At 39.0% G+C, this 15719-nt stretch overlaps 1 protein-coding gene across 8 annotated transcripts in view; it reads right to left on the bottom strand.

The window, feature by feature from the left end:
- LOC129779928 (cGMP-dependent protein kinase, isozyme 2 forms cD4/T1/T3A/T3B) overlaps positions 1-15719 on the bottom strand; it is a 502476-nt gene that overhangs the window by 191775 nt on the left and 294982 nt on the right. For 2 of the 8 annotated variants that reach the window (XM_055787713.1, XM_055787714.1), the window contains exons 2-3: positions 10832-11598; positions 10555-10754 (exon numbers count right to left, since the gene is read on the bottom strand). The exons of 5 other annotated variants lie outside the window; for them this stretch is intronic. In XM_055787713.1, coding sequence (XP_055643688.1) covers positions 10555-10754; positions 10832-11362 — 731 coding nt within the window. In that variant the 5' untranslated portion in view covers positions 11363-11598. Of the gene's footprint in view, positions 1-10554; positions 10755-10831; positions 11639-15719 lie in introns of all 8 variants that reach the window. One more of the 8 variants, XM_055787712.1, reaches the window with a different exon arrangement.

Genomic DNA, 15719 nt, shown 5'->3' with positions numbered 1-15719 from the left:
CGGAGGAAATTTCTTTGACGAAAAATCCCCCCGACCAGAACGGGAATCGAACCCGACACCCGGCATGTTAGTTATGACGCTAACCACTCGGCCAAGGGAGCACATGGACACAACCTCCTATAATTTCTAAATATGATCAGAACAAGAATAAGCTTCTAAAACGGCTCAGCAACGACACTATAAACGCAACTTTTAATATCAAAAGATGATTGAAATGGTGTACAGTGGGTGTAAAGACATGAGTCATTTAAGCAACTTTGCATACTACTTTTTGAAAAAAGCCAAAAAAAAATTCTATTTTTTTCCAAAAATTTATGACTCAAAAACTATGATACTTACAAAATTTTGCTCACAGAAATTGTTTAGATTTTCATTAAAAAATTCCGAATTTTTTTAGAAATAAAATTTCGCTAAAAAACAAAAATGTTTTAAATATTAAAATTTAGTTTTCTCACAATCGTATTTTTTAAATTCTAAAAAAAACATATATTAATAGCGCTTATAATTTCCAACAAGTCGTCCATACATCAAAAGATGGGCACTTTTACAGGGAAGAAGTTTTTATAACAACCATTTTTTCATGTTTTCTTTTAAAAATACAACTAATCCTAATTTTTTCAAAGTCAAGATAGCGATATAGTGTATTCGACAAAGTTTTAGATATTATTATAATATGAACTTTTGTCGAAGAAGTCATCTTTCCATCTTTTTTAGTTTTTCGGGTATAAGGCATATTTATATGAAGATTCTTGACAAAATTATGTTTTATTTGTGTGTAAATTCTCGCATTTTGAGAAAAATGTATTTTAATTTAATGTTGTTGGTCCAGAGAAATACTGGCTCAGTGCTTGCTATTCTAGACGCACAAAATATACCGCGTCCAGAGAGTATTCATTCTTCAGATTCTCTTTCCCACAAAATGCATTTTTCAATGATGACTCAAAAGACTCATAGAGAATCAAAACAAGTGTGCTACCACACAGAAGTGACGAGTTCTTATCCGAACTAGACTCTAACGGTCGACGTATGCAGGAACTTTGTCATTAATTTGGCGAAAGTAGACTAAGGAAAACAATTCCAAAGCAACACCAAATCACAACTCGAAAAAACTCCAGTGTATTCAAGGAGTATCTGAGGTACGATGGTATGGAATCTCAAAACTCAAAACACTAACATTGTGGTTCCACACAAAGTTCGAAAATGCGTCATCAGGGTTTCGGTAAAACAATGGGCCATATAACACGACAAACATATTAAAAGAGATTATTTACTATAAAATAGATTATAAATTAGAAATATTTTTTTAAATATCTCGAGAATGATTGCATTTAGAAGGATATTGATAATAACCTTTTATGTTTTAAATCACATCAGAATTCATAATGCAATAATATATATATATATATATATATATATATATATATATATATATATATATATATATATATATATATATATATATATATATATATATATATATATATATATTTATATATATATATATATATATATATATATATATATATATATATTGGGAACCCTGCCGTATAGTCAACTCGCTTGTTTTATCGTGCTCTCTTATTTTTCGTTGTTTTTCATCAAAAACCCGCCTACAATTCATTAATCCGCACCCGATCATCCGCTTCAGCCGCCAGAAAAGCCTACAATAGTTTGTCGCAACCAATCTGCCAGGTAGGATAAGTGAATTTAACAAATTCCGAGCTGGCTTGAGAGTGGTCCGAGATAAATAAGCCACCGCCATTTGCCCGTCACCGCCACTATTACACCTCCCGCCTCGCCGCTCTCCACCTGTGCGCTGTTTGCCACTCTATTACTGTGCATAAACACCGAGATTTTCCATCAAGCTCATTTCATCCGCTGTCGATTGCATAAACATTAGTTTTTGTGTATGTATGCTGCAAACCGGAACCAATAAACAAAAGTTGGTTCCGCTGGTCTTCTCATTCTGCGCCGAAATCCGAACATCCACCCGTCATACAACAATCCCTTCATATTGCTGCCCAGCTTCATCACACAATTTGGCCATCGATTTCACAATCAAAAAGTAAACAAATTGTCGTCAACCTGTGTATGTGTAAAAGGGAACACTGGGAAAGGGAACAAAACGCGCTCTAGTTGTGATTCTGAGAAGTAAGCGAAGCGGAAAAAGCACATTGGTCCCTGCAGCAGTGCTTCCAGTTCTGTTTCTGCTGTTTGTTCTTCAATAATAGTACTGCGATCTCAACGTTGGTTGATCTAACATAATGGAAATTTGTCACAGTTGCGCGTTAGCCATGACCAACCAAGAGGTTGTCTGCAAAGGTTTCAGTAAAGCGAATTTCCATTTTAATTGTGCAAAAATATCGGAGGCGCTTTACAAGGAAGTTGATAATCAGCCCGGATTATTCTGGATGTGCAAAGGATGTCGTGACGTCATGGCGAACGCTCGTTCTAGAAACGCCATGGTATCGATCAATGCTGCTGCTAAGGAGGTAAAAGACGTGTACCAGAAACTTGTTGATGATCTGAAGACGGATATCAAGGAGAGTTTGATTGCAGAACTCAAGCAAGAGATCCAAGGTGGCTTCAATAAGCTGACCCCTGCTGTCTCGTCGCCTTTACCTCGTCATTTCAACTTTAATTTTGGTAATCGATCAACGCCGAAAAGAGGTCGTGATGAGGACATATTGCCGTCACAAGAACAACCAACGAAAATCTTCCACGGTACCGGTCAGTCCGTAAACAATACGCTTTTGAGATCAGGATCGAGAGCTGATGACAAATTTTGGGTGTATCTCTCCAAAATATCCCCAGATGTCAAGGAAGCAGATGTCCAACAACTAGTTAAGGAGCGCTTATCGACGGATGATGTTATTGCTAAGCCGCTAGTTCCAAAGGGTCGGCCATTGTCAACTTTGACCTTCGTCTCTTTCAAGATAGGCGTCAGTCAAGATCTGAAGGCCAAAGCTATGGACCCTTCTACGTGGCCCAGAGAAATCGAGTTCAGGGAATTCCTAGAGTATGGTACAAATGTACAACATTTTTGGAAGCCCCCGCAAGTCATCGACACGGGAACATCAGCAACGAACCAATCACAGCAACTCCCCATCCAGGGAGGGAGTCAGTAAACCACATCCCCCAACCAAGTTCTTCAACGCCTGATCTTGAACAACGTTGTCATCCAATACCTTCATCTAACGCAAATAATACACAGCTGACTGTCTACTATCAGAATGTTCGCGGATTAAGGACTAAGACCAATGACATGCTTCTATCACTTCTCGCCTGTGACTTTGATGCAGTGGTACTTACAGAAACGTGGCTTCATTCTGGAATATCAAGTGCTGAATTATCAAGTAACTACGTATTGTATCGCTGTGATCGTAATTCACTCAGCAGTCACTTGTCCCGTGGCGGTGGTGTCTTGATTGCAGTGAAATTTGAGCTTAACTGTAGTTCGGTGCATCTAGTAAACTGTGAGAGTTTGGAGCAAACAACCGTGCGCATCATTCTACCCCGGTTCTCATTGTTCATCTGTAGCATCTACATCCGCCCGAACAGTCATGTGGATACCTACGCCCGTCACGTTGAATCCATCCATCAAATTCAACAAATGGCCAACCCTGATGATGTGATCGTAATCCTCGGTGACTATAATCTCCCGAATCTAGTGTGGACCTTCGACGATGATTTCAATTCATTTTTACCTCTTAACGCATCTACGGAGCAGGAACTAGCATTAGTAGAACCAACACTGTCGTCTGGGTTATATCAAATTAACGACCTACTGAACGCCAACGGTAAGCTTCTTGACTTGACATTTGTTAACAACCCTGACCGTGTAAGTCTTGTCGACTACCCATCGGCGCTCCTCAAAGTGGACGATCACCATAAGCCGCTGGCTTTAATTGTTAACTTTTGTTCCCGAATGGAAGATGACTCTTCTTCTCGCTCTGAGCTTGATTTTTCTCGCTGTGACTATCATACTGTAAATAACAAAATTGCTTCTCTGGATTGGGACCGCATACTTGACCATACATCAGTTGACAATGCCGTATCTACATTCTATGAACAATTGAACGAAATTATTAGAGAAACAGTTCCGTTGAAGGCCCAGCGTTCTAGGAATTTTAATCAACCCTGGTGGACTCCACAGCTTCGAAATCTCCGCAATAGGCTGCGAAAAGCGAGAAAACGATTTCTTTACGACAAAACTCCAATACGCAGAAGAGAACTACACGAGGCCGAAGAAAAATACAAGAACTTGCAGCTTGAAAGCTTCCGCAAGTACATAAATGCTCTTCAAAGCACATTCAAACAAAATCCAACTTCTTTCTGGAGTTTCGTACGGAACCGGAAGAACTTGACGCGGATACCGGACAAAATCGTTTATCAATCCAGCAACTCCGACTCACCACTTTCTTCTGCCAATCTCTTTGCCGAATTTTTCCAAAACATGTATGAAAGCAATTCATCTCAACCAACCCGCCAGTATATTGACAGTCTGCCATCTTACAATCTCCGTTTCCCAGTACTTGTGTTTGATGAAGATGTGGTGCATAAAGCACTCAGTTCAGTAGATGCAACAAAAGGACCCGGTCCGGATCTTATTCCCCCGGTCTTCATCAAGAACTGTGCAGCGATGCTCGCCAGACCAGTTTCTATGGTTTACAACCAATCTCTGCGCGAGGGTATTTTTCCCGAGACTTGGAAGCTTGCATCGATAACTCCAGTCCACAAGAAAGGCAGCTTTCACGATGTCGAAAACTATCGTCCGATATCGATTTTAAACTGCCTAGCAAAAGTGCTCGAGAGTCTAGTTCATGGTGCACTATGTCCGATTGTACAGCCTGTGGTTTCAGAGTTCCAACACGGCTTCTTTAAAAAACGCGCAACCACCACGAACCTTATGGCATACACTCACATGCTAATCAACAAAATCGAGAAGCGGCAACAAGTTGATGCTGTTTACGTCGATTTCTCCAAAGCTTTTGACAAAGTACCCCACGACCTTGCTATTCTGAAAATGGATCGACTTGGTTTACCATCCTGGATCATAAACCTGCTAACCTCATACTTATCATCCCGCAAAGCTTTTGTCAAGGTCCACGGTACTAGATCCAACGAATTTACGATTCCATCTGGTGTGCCACAAGGAAGCATTCTTGGTCCTCTGATTTTTGTATTATTCGTTAACGATCTGTGCGAAAGGTTATGTTCGGAGAAAATTTTATATGCGGATGATTTGAAAATTTACCGAGTAATACATTCAAATTTAGACTGCTGCATACTGCAAGCTGACATTGAGCGATTAACGGTTTGGTGCCAGGAAAATGGAATGCATGTAAACGCTGAAAAATGCAAGGCCATCACATTTACGCGCTCTCGCTCCCCTATTGTACACGGATACATGTTGAATCTCTCGCCACTGCAGAGAGTCAATAGAATCAAAGATCTGGGAGTTCTTCTTGACAGCAAGCTGCGTTTCCATGAGCACGTCTCGGTCACAATTTCAAGAGCAAATGCGATGGTTGGATTTTTGAGACGCAACACAGCTCATTTCGATGAGCTACGTCTACGCTCTGAAGTCGTTGTACTGTGCTTTTGTTCGCAGCGTCTTGGAATACGCAGTACAAGTATGGGCCCCATATCACGCTGTACATATCCAGCGCATCGAACGTGTTCAGAAACGCTTCGTAAGGTATGCTCTACGTGGCCTGCCCTGGAATGATCCAACCAACCTACCACCCTATGAACAGCGCTGTGCACTTATTGGAATGCAAACCCTGGAAAGCCGACGATTGATGCTACAGAGAATTTTTATTTTCGATGTATTGACAGACAAAATTGACTGCAGCTATCTACTTCGAAACGTTAGCCTACACGCACCATTCCGACAGCTACGCCACCATCGAGTCCTGGCGATGCCTAATCACCGTACCATATATGGGCAAAATAATCCATTAGACGCTTGCTGCCGCGTCTTTAACGAGGTATCTGAACTGTTCGATTTTAATATTAGTAGGTTAATCTATAAGAATAGAATTAAGTCCCTATAAGCAGTCTGTACAACCATTAGGTCGAAGACGTTTGACATTAAATAAATAATTTGTGGCTAAAAATGATTGTTAACATACAAAAATTCGAAGTTTCGAAAATTGCTAAAAATTCGATGTTCCATAAAGTTCGTCGAAAATAGTTTTACCATCTTGGGCCCATTTTTTAAATTTTCTGCATGACTTCTATTTTGAATGAAAAATAAAAAAAATAAAAAATATGTATTTTGGATATTGCAAATTGAATTTTTATTTTGTAAATAAAAAAAGAGTACTAATTTTTTTCTCAGTGTACATTTTTTTATATTCAACCATCAATACTCTATAACTCTTTCTAAGACACTTATTCGGTACGACTCATAGTTTTTGAGATATAAATTATCAAAGATTTCTTCTACTAAAATCGATACTACCTTTTCAAAAGTTACGCTTGAGTCAAAAACTTCCCAATTGCTGTGAAAAACTCATATTTCCTCCAACCCAAACGGAATACACACTTTCATTCGAATCAAAAATACTCATGTTTTGTCATTTGTCGATTTCATTTGGAATTACTCACTAAACTTATCATTATAATAACAAATTATCTTCAGATAAAATTTTTGTATGAGATTATTATATCACATGAAGAAAACAAAGTTTTCCACTCACATTGAATAACAGTTTGATACGAAGAAGTTAATTTTCATTAATGATTTTTTTATTTGAAAAGTGCTCATTCTGTCTGAAAACTCATTATTATCTTCGACACTTCACTAGCTCGTAAAACGTAGTTCAATGGCGTGCCGTTTATTTCGTTTCCACCGTGAAGTGTATTCGGGAATCAGGCCCAATGTCATCCGCGAATTCATACCTAAGAATAACACGAATATCATAAGATAGCATTCGCATTCATATGTTATCTCTACCTGCAGTATTCTTTCAATGGAAAAATACGATTCTCGCACCGCAAGTCTAAAGGCAGTTTGGAAAACTCCGATAAATCCAGCAAAAGGATAATTTGTTACTTCGACGAAAAAAAAATATTTTTTTTACACCGATTTCAAAATAGTGCCAAAAACAGGATTTCTATAGTGCTTCACAAAATCCACTGTAATTCTGCAAATATCGCAATAAGTTCTAATGTTTGCAGGCGAATTGATAACTTAGTGTATTCCTTAAACATCTGTAAACGTTTCATATTGATACGTTCAGCCATTTTTTCCAGCCGATTTTTCAAAATTTGGAGTAAATTGGAGGAGCATTTAATCGCAAATCGTAACAGAAGAACAAAATCCCACGCGACTCTCAGAATGAACGATTCGTAACTTTCGTCTTTATGAGTTTGTGGTTAAGGAGTGCGTATGTGTGTGTGGAAATGCGTATGTATACGTGTGAGTTTCATCATTCCTTGCAATCCTCGTGCCTACAAATGCATGAAAACGAAAATTACGAAAAATTACTTCAAACTTTGAAAAATCGGCAGAACTTATCAATATGAAACGTTTACAGATGTTCAGGGAATACACTAGGCTAAAAATTTGCCTGCACACATTAGAACTTACTACGATATTTGAAGAATTACAGTAGATTTTATAAAGCACTATAAAAATCCTGTTTTTGGCACTTTTTTTTAAATCGATGCAAAAAAATCAAAAATTTTTTTTTCGTCAAAGTAACAAATTATCCTTGTGCAGAATTTATTGGATTTTACAAAACTGCCTATCGATTTGCGGTGCGATGGTTGGTTGAATAATTCATCATCAAAGACGAAAAGTAATTTTTCATTCAAACTGAAATACAGTCATACCTCGATATGAGGCAACCTCGATATAAAGTAACTCGATATAACGTAACTTTTAAAGATGTAAAAATAAACAAAACAGAAATAGTTTTTGGAGTATAAATTATTTCGAATAAATGTTTCTAGTAAGTTTTCAAACAAATAAGTACCGTAAAATGGGGTAGCATTGTTAGTTTTCCTTTTGGATTTCAATTTTATTTTTTGATAAAAAGTCACAGGAGGGTTGTGTACGAGACACGACCACATAGTTGACGTAGGATTCCGTTAGGCTATCTGTTGATTTTGGATATGTTTGAAGAATTACAGAAAGATGGTAAACAGTCGTTGGATGGTGCGTATCAGATGAAAGATACCAAAGTGGAACGAGATATGAAGAAAACCACCCTCTGTGATCCTAGACGAGATGCCTCCTATGTTATGTATGGATGAAATAAAGATAAAAAAACTCACCAATGTAATATAAGATAATTACCAATACCGAACACAATTATCAATTTTTATCATCAGTAAAAACATGTTACTTTAATATAGAACAGGTAGGTAGGAACAGGTGTATTCGCCTCCCTGATGTCGGTGATTGGCACTGAAGTGGCGGAAACAGGCCGACAAAAAATAAGTGAAGATAAAAAACAACATAAATCATAACAAAATAACTCATTAGCTAGCTAGCTAAGCATAGCAAAACCATTCATGCATAATTCAAAATAAGTTTTGATTACTGAAATGTCAGTGGTTATTATTATGAAGAATAAATAATTTGCTTCGTAAACCAGGTTAACTTCAGAGAATAGTCTTCGCTGTAATATTACTGCAAGGAGCTGAAAGATAAACTGTAGCAATCCTTGCCCTCGATTCTAATGACCACCAAATTTAGAATCGATCGCAAACGTGATGCACATTTCGTCGATTTCGTTAGCAACGGGATTTTTTTTTCTGAACGCGACTCTTATTTTCATTTGCCACTTCGTCCTAAAAGTCCTAAAAGGTGTGTCGTGAGTTTCATGTATAAGGTTTAATTCATTCCAGTCTCTTTTGTTTAATTTAAAGGTCTTGAAGACGACGATGAGCTGTTACTCTCAGAAGATTCGTCGCAAGATATTCTATATACTCCAATAACATCGCCAGCAAGACTGTTTACGTTCCAAGAACTCCTAAATATTTTGACTTCTGAAAAGTCTGAAAAGGTTGCAATTAAGTAATTCTGATCGTCTCCTAAGTAGTTGAATCCTTATCAGGAAAAACACTGTTGAAGATTACTTGTAGAAAACTTGAATCTTTATTAAAGGATATCCACGGAAACGGGAAATTTATTCATAGTTCATTATTTTTTATGTAAAAATTTGTTTATTTCTTCTAAAATGTAATCCTTTATTCGCTTCATGTACAAATGCAGTGTCATCCAGTTTCGTATTTGCAAAGAAAAAGCCGAATGTCCGACTGCCGGATATACGGCTATCAAGCCTTGAAGCTATCCGGTATCCGGTCAAACTACTATCCGTTTTATCACTAATTGATACCAATTTCACTTGAATTTTTTCAGACCTTTTCCTCTACTTAGAACTGATCATCTACGAAAATTATCTTAAATGGGCATAAGAAAGGTTTATGAATACTGCTGGGTGATAGAGAATTAGTTTTTGCGCATTTTTGAGTAATCATGAACAGTTTTGCATCAATCAAAAACATTTTTTTTTGCTTCGATATAACGTAACGAGGGGGGCGTTGCTGATGAGAAACTATGAGAACACTTGTAATACTAACCTCGAGCCAACCGCGAGTAATCGGTTACATATTACTAACATAGTTGTAAGACAAAAATTGTCAAAATATTAGACTCCGGGCCCCGTTAGGCTAACGCCACATGTGCCTTAATAAAATATATATATTGAAAAAAAAAAAAAATAACGTAACGAGAAAAAAAAGTTGCCTTATATCGAGGTATAACTGTATTTCTGTATGGGAAGGTCCTACAGAAACGTTTTAGGAACCAAATGAAAGCTGGTTGATAAGTTAATTTGGATTTGCTGTTCAGTTGGTTGGTAAAAAATTGTGTTAGTCCAGAAAATATTCTGAACAATTCGTCCTTATCAGTTCAATTTGGACGAATTTAATCTGACTTAAACGGCAATACCAGGAAACGACGAGCCCAGAGTTTCAATCACAACGTTTGTGACGCTAATCATCAGTCTATCAAAACTCACAAAAATCATTTGTTTTGCTGAGTATTTTCCAAGGAATGTTCCAAAATTATTAAAGTTCAAAAAAGAAATTAATCAGTTCCTGCATCACATTTGTTGGCCGAAATAAGAGAATACTTTCCAGAACGCATTGAGTTTTCGGTAGATTGACGATCTCGCTCAAGTGGCGCCAGGAAGTATCTGGTGAAGAGCAAGTCCATGCAATTGACCGACAAAGAAATTGTAAACAGGACATTACAGACAGATTTCCGACTAAAATGTGAAGCCAAACGGCAGACCAGTTCAGTAAAGATCAGTAAGATCAGTAAATCTCTGTATCAATTCAAGTATCCCTGCCTCTGTCGTGTGCAACAAGTGTGCAGACAGTCCACTGCACCCGGAAAACGAATTCATACTTCGCACCGAGACAGAGTCAATCCCTCAAAACCAGTCATCTGACAGCGCGAGCGAACGAGTGCGCCACCCACGGTTTTCATCGCTATAAAATAAAACATTTAGTGCGCTAAATGATGCTTACAATGATGACTTGGGTATTTTGATGAGATCCCCTTGTATTCCGGCCAGCGAAGAGAGCGGTTCCGCGCTGATGGCCTGACGCTTCATTCGGGGCTCTTGATTTACTGGCAGCACCCGGGTGTTCTCCACGCCGGGTGACCATGAATCGTACGTGTCCTCGGAGCAGCGCTGTTCGATCATTGCCTTCGTAATGGGCCGAACCTGGGAAGAGGTAAGTAAGTGGTAGTGACATACGGTATCTATATATATTTTTGCACGCCAAAAACCCCGATCCTTACCACTTGTCTAAACTTGTCGATCTCATTCTGCAGCTCATCGATCCGATCGTCCTTGCCTAGTGACTCCTTCTGCACGTAGATCAGATTATTGGACAATCGAATGACCTTTTGGTTCAGCTCTCTTATCTGCAGATCTTTCTCTTTCAGCTCCTTCTGCACCTTTTGCAATAAATCCTCCAAATTATTCGTGCCTCCTCCGCCCTCCACCTCTTTGCTGCTTCCGTTTAGGTTGACGTGGGGCGGTATGCTGAGATCACTCTTGTTGCTCTGATAGTATTCCTTCAGCTTTCGGTACTCATTGTTCAGATAGCGTATACTGATATCTCGATCACGTACATCCTTTTCCAGCTCAACCAATTGTTCATTTTTCTCACGTAGCGTTTCGTAGACCTCGCGAAGCTCGCGCCGCAGCGAAAGGACGGTGTCTTCAATGCTTCTTTCGTTCGGGTGTTTGCCATTGTTTCGGCTCGAATTGGCGGCTCCGTTTCTGCTGTTACCGCTAGTCAGCAGGGCTGACTTTGAAGAGGCCATTTTCGGAGCGCACCACAAAAACTATCATAAAAACGTGAACTTCAAGATCACTTCCGTCACTTTTCGGTCCTGTCGATATCAACGAGAGTAATGCTTTTGGTTTCAATGCAATTCCGTTGAGTTAAGATTGATATTCATTCCTTGTTGTTTTAACTTCACGTACACTAAAACGGTTTATTGTGATTTTCAGTTTTGGTTCACTGCACTTTTTGGTTTGTTGTTTGTTATTTTTAACACTGGGGAAGAGAGTGTTTTAACTTCGGTATTGTTACGGATCTGGATACATACAAAACATTGATAAATAGTACACGGGGAACTATGCAGCTGGACTACTAACTGACATCTGGGACTCGATCGATTCCTTCGAGTAAAGGTAATAAAAGTTGGAAGGTTCTCAACAGTTCCGAAAATAAACACATAATCCGATGCCCCGTTTCCCTCCCGATGAAAAAAGGCAGATTCCGTCATATTTGAGCAAACAGAGATTAATCGGCGGAAAATAATTATTTCCGCAAACGGTCCATTCGCTGAACGTGGGTGCTGCTGCCAAGCGTCAAAGATCCGGTTCGACTGTTTCATGTCAACATAAACGTCAGCCAAAAGTAGCAGCGTCGTTGCGGGTGTTTATGCGTGGCGCATTCTGCGCCAAATTCGAATTTCACACCGCATCGCAGATGGTTCGCGGTAAAAGCAATTAATCTCTCCTAGATTTACCCCCAATGCCTGCAATGCCTCGCCCCGACCTTCCCGTAGAAGAGGGGAGAGTCACCATCATACCGCAGAAGAAGTTGAAATATTGATGCGATTAACTCTAACAACACCATCATCAATCGTACCGCTTAGGATTCGTAGTTACGGTTCGGTGGCGAGCGTAAAGTTCACCTCTGGGTACATTTGATTGAGTTTTGTTAAAATGACGCATGTAATAGTCGAAAAAATTACCATTAATCAGTGTGGTATAAAAGTTGATAAATGCAACAATGTGATCTTCGAAATGTGTGAATATTGACGACGAAAGCGTTGGTTGAGATTCATTATATTCGGATTTTGTATTTTTGTGTTTTGTTTTCGGAAGCTACTAATTTATTTCTCTGAATTCTTCGTTTCACAAATGACAATTTGTCTGGCTAACGTGTAGACACAAACGAAGCGAGTACCTGTGTTTCAGATTGTATGTGAATGGTGTTGCAATTGCATAAGTGAGTACTGTGTTTGTGAGGTGCACCCATCTTTTGCAGTATGCAAGATAAACGAAGGCTTGAGTCCACTAATCCATCAATTATTTTTCCGCCTTTTCCCACTTACGGTTAGTAATGTTTGAAAGAGTCTGAGTTTTTTTTTTTGAATTTTTTGAAACTCTGAAGCCCTCGTATCGCTACTAGGGGTGAAAAGTGATATATATGTTAAGAAGCCAAAAAGCAACAGAACACGAACATTCGTGATGTGCAAAAATACTCGAAGAATGGTTCGTGCCAAAGGTAAGATTTCTACTGGTATGCTATTCAAAAATTACCCAAAGCACGAGAAAACGTATAACATAAAATGGAGCATGTTTAACCCTCAAAGACCCAGATTTTTAATTCGTCTAAAAAAACATGATCATTAGGGCCATCAAAGAAGAAAGATGGAGAGCGTCGAATGAATGGTTTGTGTTGATGATGAACTCTAGGATATTGTTTCTTCTTAGAATTACAACTTCTCGCGTCGCTGTGCGGTCGCCTAACATGATTCCAACAACGCCTTCAGCAACATGCGCATCGGATCTACGCACGAGCTTTTTAGCTGGTGTTTTATCAGCTTAACATATGCGATTTAAAGAATTTCAATAAATCAATGTGCTCATTCAATAAGGCTTCTAGCTGGCCGGCGAAGCCCCAGGCGAACTGAGGTTAGTGCGAATGTGGCGCCATTTACCATTTCTTCTTCTTCTTCTTCTTCAATGGTACTAACGTTCCTAGAGGAACTTCGCCGTCTCAACGTAGTATTACTTGCGTCATTTTTATTAGTACTTAGTTGAGACTTCTATGCCAAATAACACGCCTTGAATGCATTCTGAGTGGCAAGCTCTAGAATACGCGAGATCACAGTGCAAGTCGCCATTTACCATTTAACAACCTCAATTAGTTTTATTTGAAAAAAGAATGTCGGGCCTATGATTTGGGTATTGTTTATACAAAAAACAATAAAATCACGAATGAAAAATAGAGGATGGGGATAAGAAGGAAAAAATATGGGGTCGTATGTATATTTCGTAATGAAAATTTCCAAATTGAAAAAAAAATACCAGAATTTATATAATTTTTATTATTTAGAAAAGTTATTTATAATTTTATACAACTGTAAAAAAAACCTGAGCAGTACCACATCTCTCCTATAGCTCACATTCCTCCCTTATGCTGCTGCTTATGACGGAACTTAGTGCTTATGACGGAAATGAGTGCCGCATCATTCTCACATGGATTTTAGGTGAACTGTTTTTTCGCGAGTTATCAAAATAACGTGTTTTTTACGCAGATCTTCGAATAAATGCGGTTTTGACGTAGGACTACGTCTAACCGGAAGATATAGGGGGTGAAATGGAAATCTAGGCACTGAACAAGTAGGAAAAAATGCAAGATTTGGAACGCTTATAACTCGAGCATTTCTCAATAGATCGCAAAGGTTTTTGCATCAATTGATAGGAAATATATCTACGCATCTATCATAACGAATAACATTTCATTTTTCTTGAGATAAATAATTGAATAATTGTGAAATATCAAGCATTGTCCAAATACACTATGTGCCCATTTTTGATTGGTCCATTTTGTGCTCCTCAAATCGTACCGACCAAAACGGGCAACCAGAGCAGCAGCGAAATAGAATGAAGCACGATTGGAAAGGAAAAAGAAAAAAATGAGGGAAACATTGGTCGCAGTCTCACACATGCGTAATTCTCGAGCCAGCCAGTCAGCTTAACAATCCCCGCTCCGCTGCCGTAACGATCATTCTCATCCAAACCGTACACCGCATCGGTTCGCATCACAACACATCAACAAACCAACCCAAGCAGCCATGTCTGGACATGGTAAAGGAGGAAAAGTGAAGGGAAAGGCAAAATCCCGCTCGAACCGTGTTGATCTGGAGTTCCCCGCAAGGGTAGCTAGGCCGAGCGCGTTAGTACCAGTGTACCAGTCCACCTAGCCGGCGTTATATAGCTTCGGCCGCCGAAGTGATCGAGTTAGCTGGCAAAGCTGCTCGCGACGATAAGAAAACCTGCATTTGGAACAGAACACATTCGGTTCGGTGGACATCAAGACAAAAGGCAGTTGCAGCGAGTGGCGAGTGGCAAACGCAATCGCAAAACGGCATCAGGTAGCAGAAGAAAAAAGTTTGTTCTTTATACAAACTGCTTTGGTGGCAAATCCAGAACAAGGCGGCATCGAGGGCGTTCGAAATGGTTTTTTTCAAAACCACGAGTACTAAGTTTTCTAAATTGGAACCATTCCATAAAACAAGGCGCTTTTCAGGGCCATTAAACCTTCCAAAAAAGAGTTTAGGAAATAAAGTTCAATGCTTTCTAAAACATTATCCAAAATAATAATAAAACAACAATTGATGTTTTCATAATTTGTTTGCCAGGATCTGATGAGTATGTGAATTTGGCAGTTGTTCTGAGCTTATTGATAGTTGGGGACTTTCCCGATTATTCAATTTTCACCAATTCTTAAATTGTTTCCAGATTGAAAGTACAGTAATTTACAATTAGTTCGACATTTAGCTAATTGGACTGACATGTAATGCGACTTATTTAGTTGGACATTTTTGTAAACATAGAGATCCAAATTATGACCCCACATTGAAAGTCGACACTGTACTACTGTCATCGCAAATGTTCAATTACAGGTTAAAATTACCTCCAATGCGACACTGAGTGGCGCTTCGGCACGTCGCATTGAATGTAATTTACTGTACAACATGTCACAAAGCTGGATGGGAAGAAATTTTCCAACTGTGAAAGCTGTGGAGAGTGGCAACAAATCGCTAAACAGGAAGGTTTAGCCGAACAAGATGTGGATATCGAGTGATAACAAAACAATAAACTCTTTAGTCTTTTTGTGATCCTGAAAAGGACCCTTTTTAGCCTGTATGTGAATCCAACGAGCGAACAAATCGTAATGAATGTATTTTTTTGCCATCGCTCCCTTTTAACGCTCATTCGTTCGTCTCGTTGGACTCGCCCCTCTGGCTGAGTCTGCCGATTTGTCTCTATCCTGTGAGTGTGTACCGCTAGAGTATAAAACACGCGGACCCCAAAAAAATATCTTATTTTCTTTCAAACCGTAAACCCGTGTGGTTGTACGGCATCGGCATCGCG

The sequence above is a fragment of the Toxorhynchites rutilus genome, chromosome 3, assembly GCF_029784135.1.
Source record: "Toxorhynchites rutilus septentrionalis strain SRP chromosome 3, ASM2978413v1, whole genome shotgun sequence".
Taxonomy (NCBI): domain Eukaryota; kingdom Metazoa; phylum Arthropoda; class Insecta; order Diptera; family Culicidae; genus Toxorhynchites; species Toxorhynchites rutilus.
The sequence above is the reverse complement of the archived record's forward strand: the minus strand, read 5'-3'. Positions and strand labels throughout refer to the sequence as shown.